We start from the raw sequence: 19,184 nt of genomic DNA on the forward strand, positions 1-19,184 counted from the left end.
TTGGTTCGGCTGGGCAGAAGGATTCGGCCGAAACCGAATCCTGCTGTAAAAGGCCGAATCCCGAACCCAATACTGGATTCAGTGCATCCCTAATTCTAAGACAATTTGCAATTTGTTTTGTTTTTCTTAACCCTATTTCCTACACAATACTGAGCAACACATTGGCAAACATGTTGATGTTCCATAAACCAAAGAGGAGGTGCCAGCACATACAAAAAGTATTGCATTGCATATGTATTGCAACAGAAGTTTTCCTGTAGATGTTCTGACTATGAATTTATTTTTCCAAAGGTGCAATTTCCTTGCAAGTATCAAAACGGAAGATGAAGTCAACCAGTACATCTCATGTTATAAGGAATTCTCTGGCTATACGGTAGGGCCAGCGTGTAAGACGTAAGATTCACTCCTTATCAGGCCCTCCAGCTGGAGGTGCAACTACAGAGGAATGAGGCCCTACAGCTGCAGGGGGCCCAGGAGGTATAGGGGGCCCCACGAGGTCCTAATTAATGAGCAATATAAATATATATCATCTGCTCTGCCTATAGTTACCCCACTGCTTATCATATTGAATGGCTTGGGCTGATCTTTCTGAAACATCACTGCTGAAATTGCAGTTAGGATTAAATCTGTGTACCATTACTGTGCCACATTGACTCCATATAAAAGCTTTCAGATTACATGACACTAATTATAATGTTACATGTTTTGGTACTTTAGGCTCATGTGCAAAACAAGCAGCACATACTGTCATGTACTGACAGCAAAGAGTTAACTTGCCAGACAGCATTATTATTGGTTGCCGGCACTCACCTCCGACATTCGATAATTTCGCCGGGTGCTAACCCAATTCAATATCAAGTCCAAAAGTAAAAGGAAGCACTCACGGCATAAAGGTTGTTAGAAATCCTTTACTGAATCATATAAAGATCTACGTGTTTCGGTACCTCAAGGGACCGTCATCAGGATGTGTAACCAGGATTTGTGACCTGATGACGGTCCCTTGAGGTACCGAAACACGTAGATGTTTATATAGGCCAAGCCATTCAAGCTAATTGGAAATTATAAAAGCGGATGAACATTTTGGGGACTTTGTGACAGGTTTTTGTAGGGGTCAAAACCTTCGGGACCTTTTGGTGTGGGGGACCCAGTGAATTACTATAAGGGAAAGAATTCAGTAACATCCTGGTTACCAATCAATAAGTGGGGATGCTATAAGTGCCCTTCATGTCCGTCTTGCCGATATATGACCCCAGGTACTAGCTTTGTACATCCTCATATGAAACATAGATACAAACTCCGACATCATATCACTTATACAACAACCCATGAAATTTATCCGATTACTTGCCCCTGTGGATTGTCATATTTCGACAAGACTTCATTTTAAGGCTGTGTATGGATGCTCGTAGATCTGCTATAAATACAGCTTTCAGCCATCAGAAAACAACCAAGCCAGTTGATAAACACTTCTTGGAGACTTGGCATAGGTTGCCCACATTTAAGTTTATAATCATTGCTCATGTTCCCATGACCAGGAGGGGTAGAGATTGTTCACGCCTCTTGTTGCAAGGTGAAACATTCTGGTTTAAAACTGACTTCATGCTAAATAAACGTTGCAGAACTCTGTGCGCGTGACTACTGCATCTCAATCTCTCGCTCTCTCTATATACATATATATATATAGAACAACTTTCCCTTTACAACTAATATGACGTGTGCTATAGACAGGGATATTCTTAAACATTTGCAGTTATGATTTTTCGTTGGGGTACAACCTATACAGCCGTGACGGTTTGCACCTCAATGGAAGGGGGTCCGCGGTGCTAGGGGAAAGAATGGCTAAGAGGTTGGAGGAGTGTTTAAACTAGGCAAGAGGGGGTGGGTGAGATAAAGGATTAAGGGGAAGCTAGGGTAGACGGGGCAGTGGGGTTAGTAAGGGGTCATGGGGGAGGAGTAAGGGGGGCATACAGTTTACCAGCTAAGGAGGTCCCTCTGTTACAAGGAAAACAGAATAATACTAACTTAACGTATAATTCTTCACTAAGTAATGCAAATTTCAAAAGTAAAAGTAGTAACCTCCGCTGTATGCTGGCAAATGCACGGAGTTTGTCAGGTAAAATGGGAGACCTGGAATTAATTGCATGCTCTAAAAATTATGATATAATTGGTATCACTGAGACCTGGTGGTATGAAACATTTGACTGGATTGTGAATTTAAATGGTTACACCCTTTTTAGGAGGGACAGAGGGATTAAAAAGGGTGGAGGAGTGTGTTTGTATGTAAAGCCTGAATTAAAGCCATGCGCTAAAGAAATAACAATAGCTGGCACTGGTGAGGGTGTAGAATCACTCTGGGTAGAGATTTTGACTGGGTTCCATGCAGGATGCTGCCACTTTGCAGAGTGATTTGTCTAAACTGGAAAACTGGGCAGAAAACTGGAAAATGAGGTTCAATGTTGATAAATGCAGGTTATGCACTTTGGCAAAAATAATATAAATGCAAGTTATACACTAAATGGCAATGTGTTGGGAGTTTCCTTAAATGAGAAGGATCTAGGGGTCTTTGTAGATAACACGTTGTCTAACTCTGGGCAGTGTCATTCTGTGGCTACTAAAGCAAATAAAGTTTTGTCTTGCATAAAAAAGGGCATTAACTCAAGGGATGAAAACATAATTATGCCTCTTTATAGGTCCCTGGTGAGGCCTCATCTGGAGTATGCAGTGCAGTTTTGGACTCCAGTCCTTAAGAGGGATATAAATGAGCTGGAGAGAGTGCAGAGACTAAGTGCAGCTAAACTGGTTAGAGGGACGGAAGACTTAAATTATGAGGGTAGACTGTCAAGGTTGGGGTTGTTTTCTCTGGAAAAAAGGCGCTTGCGAGGGGACATGATTACACTTTACAAGTACATTAGAGGACATTATAGACAAATGGCAGGGGACCTTTTTACCCATAAAGTGGATCACCGTACCAGAGGCCACCCCTTTAGACTAGAAGAAAAGAACTTTCATTTGAAGCAACGTAGGGGGTTCTACACAGTCAGGACAGTGAGGTTGTGGAATGCACTGCCGGGTGATGTTGTGATGGCTGATTCAGTTAATGCCTTTAAGAATGGCTTGGATGATTTTTTGGACAGACATAATATCAAAGGCTATTGTGATACTAAACTCTATAGTTAGTATAGGTATGGGTATATAGAACTTAATTAAAAGTAGAGAGGGGTGTATGTATGGATGCTGGGTTTTCATTTGGAGGGGTTGAACTTGATGGACTTTGTCTTTTTTCAACCCAATTTAACTATGTAACTATGTAACTATGTTAGTCTTCATTTATTCATTTTTTTATCATTAACATTTGTTATACAGCTTTACAATTTGGGATTTCAACCGTTGTTCCACTGCTAGGGTCCCATTTAAATTAGCACCCTGGCAGCAAGATAAGTCGGATGATACTGCCTGCAAACCAATACTTATCTAAACAGAACACTGCATAGAGAATATATATATATTTATTTTATATTCTGTCTTTTTATGTTTCTAGAAGGCAGTAAATTCCAGAACATCTTTGAAGATGAAAAAGTACGCTTGGAATCATTTCAAGGATGGCCTGAAAATGCCCACCCTGACCCCAAAAAACTTGCTAGAGCTGGATTTTTCTACAAAGGTTACTTTGTTGAGGTTTTGTATTATGCCGCCTGTACACAGAGACAGGCAATATAACCCATGATCCTGTTGATGTACAATACCAAGCAACTCCCGCCAACCTTAGGCTTTCATAGATGCTGGATGATGTTTCAACAGCTGAAAGGCAACAGATGCTGTCAAGCCAAATTCTATTATATGCACCATCTAATGTTTCTATACTAATTATGGATCAACAATAGTGTTTAGCCGCACACCACTTACTTACTTGCTGGGTGCATCCGTATCCCTGGCAGCCTCCAAGCCAAATATTATACAGATATATGAAGTGGAAAGGAGCACACCAAAATGTCCAGGCAATGCCTTAATTCATATGCAGATTTATTGAGTGCACAAGCTTTCGGGGTCAGAACCCCTTCCTCATTGCACCTGAGGAAGGGGTTCTGACCCCGAAAGCTTGTGCACTCAATAAATCTGCATATGAATTAAGGCATTGCCTGGACATTTTGGTGTGCTCCTTCCCACTTCATATATCTATACTAATTATCCCACAAACACAGTCCCTTCCCAGAGATTATTATCCCACTGTTACTATAGGCACCATCTCTCCCTACTATACCTGCTATCCCACAGTCACACTCCCTTCCCAGAGACTATTATCCCACTGCTACTACAGGCACCATCTCTCCCTACTATACCCACTATCTCACAGTCCCTTCCCAGAGACTATTATCCCCACTGCTACTATAGGCACCATCTCTCTCTACTATACCTGCTATCCCACAGTCCCTTCCCAGAGACTATTATCCCCACTGCTACTATAGGCACCATCTCTCCCTACTATACCTGCTATCCCACAGTCACACTCCCTTCCCAGAGACTATTATCCCACTGTTACTATAGGCACCATCTCTCCCTACTATACCTGCTATCCCACAGTCACACTCCCTTCCCAGAGACTATTATCCCCACTGCTACTACAGGCACCATCTCTCCCTACTATACCTGCTATCCTACAGTCACACTCCCTTCCCAGAGACTATTATCCCCACTGCTACTACAGGCACCATCTGTCCCTACTATACCTGCTATCCCACAGCCACAGTCTCTTCCCAGAGACTATTATCCCACTGCTACTATAGGCACCATCTCTCCCTACTCTACCTGCTATCCCACAGCCACACTCCCTTCCCAGAGACTATTATCCCACTGTTACTATAGGCACCATCTCTCCCTACTTTACCTGCTATCCCACAGTCCCTTCCCAGAGACTATTATCCCCACTGCTACTATAGGCACCATCTCTCCCTACTATACCTGCTATCCCACAGTCCCTTCCCAGAGACTATTATCCCCACTGCTACTATAGGCACCATCTCTCCCTACTATACCTGCTATCCCACAGTCACACTCCCTTCCCATAGACTATTATCCCACTGTTACTATAGGCACCATCTCTCCCTACTATACCTGCTATCCCACAGTCACAGTCCCTTCCCAGAGACTATTATCCCACTGTTACTATAGACACCATCTCTCCCTACTATACCTGCTATCCCACAGTCACAGTCCCTTCCCAGAGACTATTATCCCACTGCTACTATAGGCACCATCTCTCCCTATTATACCTGCTATCACACAGTCACACTCCCTTCCCAGAGACTATTATCCCACTGCTACTATAGGCACCATTTCTCCCTGCTATACCTAACTACACCTGGGGTTATTATCTCCACTTCTAATATAGTCATTGATGTGCTATTGTGCCTAATGCTACTGGAGCTGCAGTGTTGTCTGTGCAAATTGAATATATAGTTCATTAACTTCTCCCAACCTTTTCCTACAAACAACTATAGGGGTACTACATTTGCACCACCATTATTTATTTTTCTTTGTCATTTGCAGGACAAAGAGACACTGTCCAGTGTTTTTACTGTGCTGGCTGTTTGGGAAACTGGGATGAAAATGATGACCCGTGGAAACAACATGCTGAGTTATTCCCAGAGTGAGTTATTTCTCATTTATTTTAGCTTTGGGTTCTGTTCAAGTAAAACTTTGATTTTTCTGCTGTTATGCTTTCACTTGAGGGTTAGCACAAAATCCGCCAGAGCGGCTCCTATGAGGAGTGGTGCAGAAGAACTACTGGCAGCTATTGTAGTAAATGTGTCCTAGATGAACTTCCATATTGATATTGTTTCCTGTTAATATATGTGGTGGGTAGTGATGAGCGAATCTGCACAAAATTCGCGAAACGCATTGAAGTCAATGGACGTCCAAATTTTTTTACACACAACAATTTTTTACATGTATGACAATTTTTCTTGCTCCAAATGCATTAAAGTCAATGGAATTTTTTTCTTGTGGCAACTTTTTTGTCTCTGCGACTTTTTTATCCAAATACATTAAAGGCAATGGGCGTTTTTTCTAATGGCAACTTTTTTGTACCTTCGACATTTTTGTCACTGAGATTTTTTTGATGCGCCAATTTTTTTGTTTCAGTTTCGCATAGAAAATGTGCAGATGGCGAAATGCAGAATTTCACCGTGAATCCATGGCTGGCGAAAAAATGTGCTCATCACTAGTGGTGGAGGGTATAATTACAATTGCACTATATAGCCTCAGGTGCTGCTGCAGTTTGGGCTGTACTGTATATGGTTACATACTATAATATAGCAATTGAAAGGCTTTAGTAACAAGACATATATTGCCTCAACTATTATTATATATCTTTACAGGTGCGAGTTTCTAAAATCTTTTACAAACTTGGACCCAATAGATTATGTCCTAATGCAGGTAAGTCATTCACTCCTCTCTGTCCAAAGCTTTTTCTCTGTTTTTCCTAGGCAGGATAGGAATTTTAAATAGAAGCTATATAATCCATGAAAATAAAGAGGAAACAGCTATAGAAACATGATATAATACCGTAACGGGATCCCTTATCAGAAAACCCTTAATCAGGAAGTTCTAAATTACAGAAAGCCTATTTAATCAAATAATTCTGAAAAAATATTTCCTTTTGCTCTGTAATAAATAAATATTATACTTGATAGTTACAAAGCTGCAGAAATCCATATTGGTATTCCAATATGTTTAAATTACTCCTGACAGACCTAATGGAGAAAAAAAACTTCCAGTGCTCAAAATATATTTTACAAAAATTTGAGGTGTTAGTATCACATTTTGGGCAAAATATGTAAGTTCATGTGACACATCAATGCACCTCACTAGAGTTTCTGAACAAAGGGTAAGTGAACCACTCAGTTGCACATTAAGCACCATGTTGATGGGAGCTTAATAAGTAAAAATGCTCCTAAAGCTTCTGAGTACAAAGGGTAAGTCGATAAAGTTCTACCACAGGGTCATCACACATAATGCACATTGCTGCTAGGAGTTTAAAGAGTTTTAAATGTTTTTAAATGCACTTTAGTACACAGTAGAGAGTGTAGGACTCACGTTAAATGAGGGGCCTTGACGAAGCATGTGAGCTTACATATTATGGCCAAAATTTGGTACTAACACCTCAAACTTTTGTAAAATGTATTTAAATGGTTTCACACAGGCTGAATTTGAGTGCTGGAAGTTCTTTCTCTCTTTTGTATGTGCAAATAATGGCTACATCATTTATATCACATATCATTTGTACAAAGTGGTCAACTCCAGAGTATAGGTTATCTGTGTGCTCAGGATTCTTCTTTGTTTTGTGTATCTAATGTATGGAGCATGCCCAAGCATTCCGGATAATAGATCCCATACCTGTGTAGTGCTATAGTAAACTGACTTGTGCTAGGACAGTTTAGCTACTTTCCTTGGTGGGCTGAGACCACCGATGAGCTCTCTTTCTCAGGGGTAAGCCCTCGCAGCGGGGTGGAGGCAAGGGTGTAGTGTAACTGTAACCTGATGCGATAGCACAATGATGGGCGCCAGTAGTTCTTTAACAGTTGAAACAAGAACAGTATTTATTGAACAGTAGCACAGAGATCATTTTGCACATTGATCCACAATGGAGTATAGAACATACACAGCAGCATAAAGGAAGCGTATACTCACAGCACGTATAGGCTGAATCCCCACAGGCTAGGGAATAAACAGCAGAGAGTAAGTTGACAGCATGTGATGGGTATTACCCGGTTTTCAGGATATCTTCCAGTGGCAGACATGGGGAACTGCTGACATCCCTATCTCAACACTTGGTTCCTTACTCTGGGTCAGTAATACCCTGGGATCTTAATCCCTCTAATCTCCTCGGCGGAGCCTTGAGCTGCTCAACTAATTAACCTCTCTATCACTCCTAGAGCGATCTATAAAACGAGTATAGCTGTCTAATTACTAGGGCCAAGGCGCCTAGGGTCAGCACTACCCATTCCCTTCCAGCCTGCTTGGTTGGGCTAAAGCAATGGACCCAGAGCACATGGTTCCTAAACCTTTTATACTCTGGCACAGTGCCTCTAGAGTACACTGTGTGAACTGCAGGGGTTACATAAGCACAAGGTCCCCATAAGGACCCACTAAGGTGTCCATATTACTAGGGATGTGCCTGTCTGTAATGTGTAAGGGTGTCTAAGATTTTCACATCCCTACACCTGTTATAATATTCAAACTCAATGCAGCTAGTACTGTAATCAGAACTGAACCCAGGCCCCAGCACTGAACTGTACATGCTGTTGTTTCTACACTGTATAAAATGCATCGAGAAATGAAGTAGCAAGAAATGATGATGCTCTTAACCATGAACATTAACCATTTTTAATCGAGGGTTTATTCATCTCTGCAGCTTGTTCCCCACCAGGAAAAAATAAAGACCCCTAAAAACAGTGGTAAGTGCAGAAAGCAAACTTTTTTAAGTTTATCTCGTAAAAGTCCCTCAAAGAAAAGAGTGGGTATATTCAGCCCACTGACTCTATAGCCAGGTACTCCTCTGTGATTGTCTAATAAAAGGGGGGCTTTTTTTGTTCCCTATCAAGCTGGCTCACTGATTGTATAAGCCAGGATTCAGTGTTACCAGCTCACCCAATGGTGTAATAATGCCACGTCTCCCCTCCAAAAAAAACTTCAGAGGAGTCTGCCACACTGAAGCTTCTACCTGGCCCTACAACCACCACATGCTCTATCGCATTCCTACCTATTAGAGTAGGTAAACAGTGGCGTAACTATAGAGGAAGCAGACCCTGTGGTCCAGGCCCTCCTGCAATCGTGGGGTCTGCTACCTCTATAGTTACGCCACTGAGCTCACCTTTTGTGAGCCTAAGAGAAGAGATGAAGTGGTTTTAAAGGGGTCGTTCACATTTGAGTTAACTTTTAGTATGATGCAGGGTATTCTGAGACAATTTGCAATTGGTTTTCATTTTTTATTATTTGTGGTTTTTGATTTATTGAGCTTTTTATTCAGCAGCTCTCCAGTTTACAATTTCAATCTGGTGACTAGGATCCAAATTAACCTAGCAACCATGCATTGATTTGAATAAGAGACTGGGATAGGAATAGGAGAGGCCTAAATAGAAATAACAAGTAGAAATAACAATATATGTGTAGCCTTACAGAGCATTTGTTTTTTAGAATGGCTCAGTGACCCCCATTTGAAAGCTGGAAAGAGTCAGAAGAAGAAGGCAAATAGTTAAAAAACTATACAAAATAAACAATGAAGACCAATTGAAAAGCTGCTTAGAAATGGCCATTCTATAACATAAGTTAACTTAGAGGTGAACCATTTCTTTAAGTATTGTTTATTTATTTCATTACAGGCAGCCTCCTAAAGTCTTGTGGTATCCAAAAAATAACTAATAGCAGTTCTGGGGTGCATTATTGTCCTATTTTTTTTATTTTGGTAAGCAGGGTATGAGCAGTTTGGTCCTGTAATAGTTAAATATCCCTGTAATTCCTTGTGAATTGGTCCTTAACATGTGAATGTTTTGCTGTTTTCCATTTATATTTATTACGTAAATACAATTACCAATTACACCTTCTAAACCAACATCTTTTTTCCCCATTTATAGATTTAGATGCTCCTACAGAAGACTGGTTGACCAAGTTGAGGCATCAGCTGATGGATATGTACAATAACCCACAGTTCACTAAATTACTTTCTTTTGCTAATTGCTCCAATGTTTCCATTGATCTGAAGTCCCTATTTGCAGATATATCTGTAACTGCCAAAGACACCAAAAATCAGCCTTTGAAGCAGCTTACGTTACCTGATATTCTGTCAGACCTGGTGGATATCACCATGATAGAAGGTGAAGCTGGCAGTGGCAAAACGGCTCTACTGAGGAAGATAGCCATTCTGTGGGCTTCAGGGACCTGCCCCATGTTAAGCAGGTTCATTCTGGTGTTTTATATCTCGGTTACTTTCATTGAGAAACAACAAACACTCTCTCAGATTATCAGTAAACACTTGACTGGATCATCCACGTCACTCACTGAGGATATTCTGTTGAAAATTATAAAGCAGTTAAAGAACCAGGTCCTGTTCTTGCTGGATGATTACGGCACAAAGGACTTCGTACCTGAACCCATAGAAAATCTTTTACAAAAAAACCACTGGAACAGGGTGAGCCTGGCAGTCACAGTGCGCACCGATCAGGGAAAGAAGCTGCGCCAATATGCAAGGACAATACTGAGCATCCAGGATTTCCCTCTGTACAGCTCCATGTATATTTATCGACACCTTTTTTCTCATGACATTCCATTTCTTAAAACTTTTTTTACCAAAATGGAGTTTTCTGATATATTCAAAGCTGTACTGAAGACTCCTATGTTTACATGTGCCCTTTGTGTCTTCTGGATTCAAAATCCAAACAGGGAACTATCCAGTGACATATCTGTCTGCAAGGCCTACCTTATGTATACCAAGCTAAAGCACCCCAGGGAAACAGAAAGAGTTGAAGCTTTAGTATCACTGTGTGGAGACCTTGCACTGGATGGAGTCTTCAAGTCACAGTTTGATTTCACAGATGAGGATCTCATTGCCATTGGTTTATCTGGAGAAGATGCTCTAAGCTTTGGACTCCTCAGCAAATTCACATCACAAAGGCTACGTCCTATTTACAGGTTCTTTTACCCAACTTTCCAGGAGTTTCTTGCTAGCCAACGGATGGATGACCTCCTGCAGTCAGAGAATGAAATAATGAAGGAGAAAGGCTTAGGTTATCTGCAACAAATAAATACATACTCCCAAGTTGAGGAACAATCCAATTATCTAAAACTCTGCTGCCTGCATTCTGCTGAAACAACTTCAGTTATTGTGTCTCACTTGCTCTTTCTGCTGAATAAATTTGAGACTCCTGATTCTCAAACAGATATCGAGTTCAGCTTGAAACAAAATCCATTGCTAACTGATCTGAAACAGTTTTCACGTGGAAATGAAAAAGTTCTGATATTAGCTATCCAACTATCTGCTATGGTTAATTCCGCATCTCAGTGTGCATCTCTTATATTGCAGTATCTCAAAGGAAAAGATATATGTGTGGATCTGTCCTTTCCAAACATGCCATTGCTTCTGTTTCTCAAAAAATATCCAGAAGGATTGTCGTTCATTAGAAGCTTGCGTCTAGCTATATATAAAACAGAAAGCAGCACACTGTCTAAGTTTCTTGAGTTATCTACTGCATATTTTCCTGATATTCCAACTGTTGAACACGACTATTCTATGGCATTAAGATTAAACCCAGATATACCTAAAATGGTAAACCTGTTTGATTATTTCACTCAAACTCCTGTGGACATATCTGATCTAGATATCAATACAAGTCAACATAAGATTGCTCTGCTCAAGATTGATGTGAATGGCAGCATTTCAGATTTGGACACATACCTTGGCAATCTCTTAGCTTTCCTCTCTCTTGCTGATCACATAGAACTGAGACTGAGTCAGAGTCCTGGATTTATTGAAGCTGTTTGGCCCTGTATTGATCTTTACAGCACTTCTTTTGTAAAATGCAGTTTTCATGGAATAGAATTAAATATGACAGAACAAGATCTGATTCTACAGATGTCTTCACTAGAAAGTCTTCAGATGACTCAAATGAACCCACCAGGTATGAATAAATATATATTCTCCTTTGTTCACTTAGCTTATTTCATCCACTACACTCAGATATACTCTTTTTCTCCCATTTTCTCTCATTTTATTTACTGTTCCGTTTGCCCTTTACTTCTTAAAAGGGTTGTTCGCCAGGGAATTTATGTGCAGTGAATACCCAAGTAAGACATAGAATTTCAATAGCAATATCATCACAGTTGTTGTGTTTAAAGTGGGTTAAATATGGGATTCCTTTATTTACTACGGTCAGGTAAATGGATATAACCACAGTTCTTTCCCAGAGAGGAAGCACTTTATTAAAATGTTTCCAGCCCAGAGACAAGTGGTAACGTCTTTCAGAATGTGCCCACAAGTGATATTGTATAGAACTTTTACTATGCCTTACCTAATATAAATCAGCAAAACGTATTGTTATACCATTTCTATGCCACTGACTAAACTGGGGAATAGTTCTGATAGGCCGACAAGTTAATTAGGCATTATAACCTCTTTATTTTGGTCAAACCAGGTAATTTCTTTAGATGTTGTTTTAGCAACTTAACAGCTGCACAACCAGTTCATTTTAAAATAATAAAGACCCTCTCTTCATGGCTTTTCATATAGCATATAGCTAACTTTTGCACTTGATTAGCATCTTCTACCTGACTAGAGGTTATAATCCTTTGACGTTGTCAGGAACTAAGAAATGTATAAATGAATTTAAATATCTGTCATTGGTAAATACTAAAGTTTTGTGTTCAAACCTCAGGTACCATATATAAGTGTAGATCTGCTATTACCAATTTTCCTTTAATACTTGCCGTTCTAATGGTCTTTTTGCTTGTATTTGCCATTTTAGAATATCTACTTTCACATCTGGACCGATTTAGGCAATTAAAGGAGTTAATAATGAATCCGCCTAATGATGTGGAAGTTGTCCGATTTTTTCCAGATGGATTTAAAGAACTAAGAGATCTTGAAAAATTAGTGTTGAACAATGTTAATCTGAGTAAAGATTCTGGAAAATTAGGTAAGAAAGGATTTGTCTTTGGTTACTTGGAAATTGATTGGAAATTTTAACATAATTATAGCAACATGTCATTATTATTATTGTTGTTGTTATATATATGTGCTTTATTTCCCCGAATTCCTACAAAGGTGTTACTGGCTCATCATGGATTTGTAGCCTCAGCCTGTCTATCCACTTTCTATATAGTCAGTAAACCCTAGGGTTGCTGAATCTCTGCCTTTACGATAGAGCTGTTGATCGAAAAGGCTAACCGCACATTTATATTAAAACAAACTTACATGTTGCATTTTATCCCTAGACAGGGTTAATCTTGGGACATGTCTTCCCCCTTCTAATTTTCTTTAAAGGAAACATCTAACCTCAATCTTAAATTAGTTCTCTAATGACATAATTCCAAGATGTTTGGCCACCCTTTTCTTTAATGGCACAGAAGCATTCTTGACAGCTTCTTGACAGCCTAAATTATTCATAATTTTTCTGAGGATGGTTTTGATACCCATGTTAACTTATCTTTAGTAATGGTAAGGTCCATTGACTTCTCTTTCTGGAACTTTTGCAAACATGTCTCATTCCCAATAGAATGGAGACACATGCAGTGTCGGACTGGCCCACCGGGATACCAGGTGTCAGTGGGCCCTCATGGCCATTCCCTATTCTATGAGAACAAAGAGGCTAAATAGATGGAATAATAGATTATAATATGTAAAGAAAACAAACTAGGAGAATAGAGGTTGATTGAGGAGATGAAGAATATTAGTACTGAGAGTGGGCCCTTGGTCTCAAGTTTTTGGGTGGGCCCCTGGTGTCCCAGTCTGACACTGGACACATGGAAGTGGAGGATAATCTGCCTTGGCAACCAATCAGGCAGATACCATCAGTATTCCATCCAACATAGACAGATAAACTGTTGAATGGTTGCCATGGGTTACTAGATCGGGCCAGAACTTGTGTGTTAGGAGGATTCTGAGTCAACAAAAATCATTTGCCTTATACTGACCCAATGATTCAAGAGTTTTCATTCTAGTGCAACTATTTTCTTGCCAGTAATTCTATTTCACTGTTTCCTAAATCTTTTTAATTTATTTTATTTTTAGCTGAATTTATTGCAGCCTTCTCTAATCTGACATGTTTTCATCTTGAATGCGATCAGTGTCCTGAATTTAAAAAGGTTTTTGAAGGACTGTCCCACAATAGAAACATTCAGGAGATCAATCTACGAGGACGTTTTCTATACGACAGTTTAATGGTTTATTTGGGTAAGATGGTTCACTTCATTTTACATTGCTTTGCCAGAAGGAATTCTGGATGGAAGCCAAGGATTGCTCCTATGATTTCCATTTACATGGAATACCCTTGAGACTGAACCTTATTCACTGGGTTGGCATGTCTTGACTGGGATTCAAATTCGGCCCCATCACCAAGTACTTTGTGCAAAACTGCCCACATTTTTTTCTTAGCTCCCCCTAAACCCACATAAACTTCAATAACTAAAGGGGCACCATTGCCCCCTCCTGGTTCTGACCCCCATGTCCCTCTATAAATCAAACAGCTGTGTAAAGGTCTGACTCTTACTTTGCCTTCATTTCCAACATTAATTCCTTCTGCTGCCAAAAAATTTTGCTACGCTTATTACCACAGTAAGATATAATATAAAACATTCATAAACTTTATATTTTTCTTTGTTTTTAGCTTCTCTTTTACCATTGTTTCCAAATTTAAAAATATTTGATATCAAGAATATGTATTTTAACAATATGGAGAGAGCAAATATTTTTGGTAAGTTTACTTGCTTTATTACAGAAGAGTATTAGCACACGTATATACTGAGATCAAATGTATTATATGAAGATTAGAAATGAATAAAGTTCACAGTTTGATGTTGAATGCTGAAAAGATGAGCTTTTTAGTTGTTCCTTGGCATCCTAGTGGTTATAAATAGATACATTGTAGGGCTGGGAAAACACCTTTCTGTACATCTCTCCCTTCTTTTTAACTTCCCATTTGTCTTTCTGTTTAACATCCCTTCTCTGGGATGATACAATGGACCTGGTTAGAAACCAGTTAGAGTGAGATTTTGGAGAATGTGCTTTTCTGTTTCCTAGAATGTGAAGGTTTTTTCGGGTGCTAAACTATGGCTGAATGGCAGATACTGCAATCATTTCTAAAGCCTAAAGTAGGCTTGACCTAGAATAGTAAACAGAGTTGGCTTAAGTCAAAATAGTCTGGAAACTACTAATATATGGGAATGAGTTGGAATTGCTGAGACTTTAACTCTTAAACCGCTGCACTGCTTGATCTTTGTATACTATGGCCTGCGCTATCTGTAGAGCAAGGATGGTTATCAGAGTGCAGATAAGGAAGGGAGTCTGACCAACAACTAGACTGGAGGCTCCTCTAACCACTAGAAATTAACCTGTTTCCTGGTGGGTCTGTCAGATTACACTGAATATGTTGTGCTGTTTGTTGTTTAATGAGAGCCTTATAGTTAATCCAAACTGGGACCCCAACATATCCAGAGTTGTCCTGTTTTACCAACAGGACAACCTGTGTTAAAATTCCTCATTTATAAGGGCCTCAAGGGCCCCCCTATACCTCCTGGTCCCTCCAGCAGGGTCAGCTTTCTCTGTATTACACCCCTGGATAGACAACCACAGTACTGTACTAAACATGTTGTTATGTTTCGTTAATATTATTTTTGCTGTGTGTCTGTTTGTTTTATATGTCTAAAACCAATAAGGTATTAGATATAAAATAAAGTTACAATATTCAGAAGCTATCCTTTCCATAAAATTTTAGTGTGGCATTGGTCTCTAGTCAGAGAATAGTTTTTTTTGAGGATTTGCATTTGTCTGGATCCTAAGGGGCAAATTCACTAACCTCCGAAAATTAGCCAGCGACGGCTTCGCTCACTGCGCAACACTAATTCACTTAAATCCGAAGTTGCGTCCAGGGCGCCGAACGCTGGCGAAGTTGTGCTAGCATTACTGCACCAAACGAAGCGAAGTTACGCTAGCATTGCCTAATTTGTATACGGCGGGAAGTTAAAGTTGAATAGACGTATATGTTGCAGCAAATACATTACACTACACTAGCTGGGGAAACCTTAATAAAATAAAGTTGTTATATTGCCCTACATATGAGCCCAGTGTATAGTTTATGTGAAAAATGTTAGGAAATGCAGGGGGGAAGCCGGTTACCCCAAAAGAAATTTACACTCTTTTTCAGCCTATCACCCTGAAGGAACTTCTATTTACTCTATTGCACTTCCCCTGGTCTGAGGTCGCGAAGGCAAGTCTGGCGCAAGCGGTAACATTCAGTAAACACATCTTAATGAATTTGCGTAGTTACGTCCATTCCCAAGAGCAAAAATTCACCAGGCGTTAAGGAGCGAAGTACTGCTAGAGTCTATCTCCTTCACCAGCGAAGTTACGCCAGCGATCGCTAGCAATTTTTCGCCCGCGTTAGTCACTTCGCCCTTTAGTAAATTTGCCCCTTAGTGTTTAACTCTGAAACCCTAAAGTCAATGTGACAGTAAAGCCCCAAACAAGGGATTTTCAGCCTCCTCTGTGGCCAAAGTGATGCTGCCCCCACCTACCTTTTCAGTGTCGGAGCAGGTCAAGGGAAGAGCCTCATTGCGAGTGCTTAAGCGCAAATGCACTATTAGAGCCAAAATTCCATTTTATAAAAACGAACTTGAGGGGCTATTTATCAATTCAAATTTGTGAGGTTTGGGGGGAACGGAATACACTCAATCTATCGAGTTTTCAGCTAAAAATAAACTTGAATCACTTGAGTGAAAACCACTGAAAAAAACCCAAACATCATGAAAATGGTTGAAGGGACCTCTGCAATTGACTTCTACATGACCTCGACAGGTTTTAGCTAGAGCATTTTTGGATTTGGGCTATTTCCAGCTTCGGGATATAATAAATCTCGAAAACTCGACCTTTGATAAATACTGTAACTCCCTTTAAGTTACCAGGAGCAACTTTTTTTTGCCCCTACTAACCAGAGGGCACTGCTACCTGAGGCAAATTACTTACCTTGTGGCTGGAGCACACCTTACCCCAAATAAATTAAAGTGGCAGCTTTTTATTCAGCAATAGTTTATTTATGCAAGTATGGTTTGGATTTGGGTCACTATTCAACCAAATCTTTTGTGAAAGATTTGGTATTCAGTAAAATCCAACAATATAGATTAAGTGCATCCCTAGTTTTGGGATCTTGCTTTTATGTTGCTGGTCATTCTCCCATAAAAAGCCTTTCCTCTTTAGTTGTAGCTTTGCCATGTCTGACCCAACTGGAGGAGCTCTACCTCCCTGGAGGCTGTGGGATACGCATGATACCAGAAACAATTATTCAGCAGTTCCAATACCTCAGAAATCTCAGGATTATATCATTCCCCAGCAATGTGTTAAATGATGCCTGCCTGCTGCAGTTGGGTAAGTAGGGAAGTTGCTCCAGGATGAACTAAAATGTGGAGCTGAGTTAGGTCTAACATTGACTCATATAAGAAATGGCTTTTCTCTGCAAAATCTGCTCCAGAAAGTGCCAGTACACATTAATGAGGTAACAATTTGAATTATTAAAAAGAAAGTAAATGTTTTGCTTTTACCGTAAGTTTAATTTGACAGTGAAGCAGACAGACGGAAGTCTCCCAGAAAAATCTTTTTTCCCTGGGACTCCACTACTCATTATCAGGGGGCCTGTGTAATCAGTGGGCTAATAATTGGGCCCCTTGAAGAAGGGGGCCTACAACTGTATGGCTGACTATCCAGGGTATCATAATACTTGTGTAAGCAATGGAAATGATTTCACTAAGATCTAAACCTTTCTTTTTCAGCACACGCAGTGAGAGAAGGACATTTAAGCAACATTGAGAAGCTAGATCTTCATGCAAACCATGACATTACCCAGTCTGGATGGAGAGACTTTTTCCAGTTGGTAGATCATTTGCCAAAGCTGAATACTTTGTCAATTAGCAGAGCATATGGCAGGGAAATCAAAACTGATCCTTTAACTTTCATTGCTTTAGTTCAGTGTGTGGCCAGACTTCCTAGTCTGAGGTCATTATCCATGTTTTCATGGCTTCTGGACGAGAAAGATATAGAAATGTTTAATGACATGAGAAAAAAGCATCCCCAGGGAGAGCGATTTGAGCTCCAGTGGCAGTGGTTCCTACCATTCGCTGCTATTGTGAAGGACTAAATCCTACAGAACATTATTATTAGTGTTATATTTGTATTATACTACAATTAATATATGGTGTATGGTTTATGGCAAAGTACACTCTAAGAAATGGGCCAGATTCAACAAAATGAAAACCCCACCGAGGCCTAAGGAAATGCTAGTAATTAAATCATTTAGAGGGAAGTGTTTCTTATACATGTGAATCTTACCAAGTCTCTGAATGTTAATGCCTAGAAAATGAACTCTTCATTAGGGTCTTCTTACTGATTATACAAGTCATAAAATGTCTCTGAGAGAGAAAAGGGGGCACATTTGTGTATTCACAGGATCAAACTGGGCTGACAGGACACCGGGAAAAAATCCTGTCCCTTAATGGGCCTGCTCCCCAGAAAGGCCACCAAAGTTAAGTAGACATCAGAAGGTGGACTTGTGGTGTCACAGCCCCGGTGAGCCCCCAATGCCCCAATCTGACTTTGTGTAAACAGATGAAGAATGATATCTGTATTCATACCAGGGGATTAGTAAAGACACTACCCCAATATCAGTATGTTTTCGGGATGAAGGAGGGGTGACTTTTTTAGTCAAGACTCTAGACCAAAGATGACCAAACAATGTTGAAGCTATACTTGAGCTCTAGATTTAATCATCCCTCTTCAGGATGGACATTGGTTGCCCATGACCCTAAAGCAGAATATTCCAATGGAACAGTTTTTTTATTTATCTTTTCCACATAATGCATTAGTTTTAATGGGAGCAAGGGTGTGACCATAGCCCAGACAATTCAGTTAAGTCTTCCGCCTCTGTAACATCCATTTACATTAGGATAAGAGTTATAGTTGCAGGTTTCCATCAACTGGAGGGCAAAGGTATGATGCTAGTCATCTGGATCCTCCTCTCTGCATAACAAACTCTCAATACATTTTGCAAAAGAAACTACTGTGGAATATGTGGCATAAAGCAACACACTATCCCATGCCTCCTGGCTGTTTGAAACCAAAGTGCTGTAATAAATAACTCTGAGAATCATTTTGGGATATACAGCGAGAGCACAAATGGAAAGTGGAAAGTAAAAAGACTGGGGGAAAAACCAATGTAAAAGGTAAATGGAATGTCTGACAAGCTAGCAGGAGCTAAAGAAAATGTTTGTACTCTATATGCAATTGATATATATATATATATATATATATATATATATATATATATATATATATATATATATATATATATATATATATATATATATATATATATATATATATATATATATATATATAATTCACATGATTATAGAATAAAATTGTATTGTCATAT

General features: G+C 39.7%; 1 protein-coding gene across 2 annotated transcripts; it reads left to right on the top strand.

Annotated features, from left to right (window-relative positions):
- The first annotated feature begins 3,297 nt into the window (after nucleotides 1-3,297).
- LOC108717703 (baculoviral IAP repeat-containing protein 1b) lies at nucleotides 3,298-19,049 on the top strand. Of its 2 annotated transcripts, XM_041568693.1 has the most exons (10): nucleotides 3,298-3,661; nucleotides 5,545-5,644; nucleotides 6,375-6,432; nucleotides 8,411-8,453; nucleotides 9,630-11,669; nucleotides 12,513-12,683; nucleotides 13,778-13,939; nucleotides 14,373-14,459; nucleotides 16,958-17,125; nucleotides 17,527-19,049. In XM_041568693.1, exons 1-10 carry the CDS (start codon nucleotides 3,529-3,531, stop codon nucleotides 17,889-17,891), a joined length of 3,327 nt encoding a protein of 1,108 aa, XP_041424627.1. In that variant the 5' UTR covers nucleotides 3,298-3,528; the 3' UTR covers nucleotides 17,892-19,049. The 2 variants fall into 2 exon arrangements, with proteins under 2 accessions (XP_041424627.1, XP_041424632.1); XM_041568698.1 differs by lacking the exon at nucleotides 14,373-14,459.
- Nucleotides 19,050-19,184: the final 135 nt, after the last annotated feature.

The sequence above is a fragment of the Xenopus laevis genome, chromosome 1L, assembly GCF_017654675.1.
Source record: "Xenopus laevis strain J_2021 chromosome 1L, Xenopus_laevis_v10.1, whole genome shotgun sequence".
NCBI lineage: Eukaryota > Metazoa > Chordata > Amphibia > Anura > Pipidae > Xenopus > Xenopus laevis.

Bases quoted from the DNA above. Each gene is read 5' to 3' on its own strand.
- LOC108717703 (XM_041568693.1), top strand. From the start codon at position 3,529: ATGTTTCTAGAAGGCAGTAAATTCCAGAACATCTTTGAAGATGAAAAA. The intron at 11,670-12,512 runs GTATGAATAAAT...TTGCCATTTTAG, and splicing joins GACTCAAATGAACCCACCAG to AATATCTACTTTCACATCTG. The intron at 17,126-17,526 runs GTAAGTAGGGAA...TTTCTTTTTCAG, and splicing joins TGCCTGCCTGCTGCAGTTGG to CACACGCAGTGAGAGAAGGA.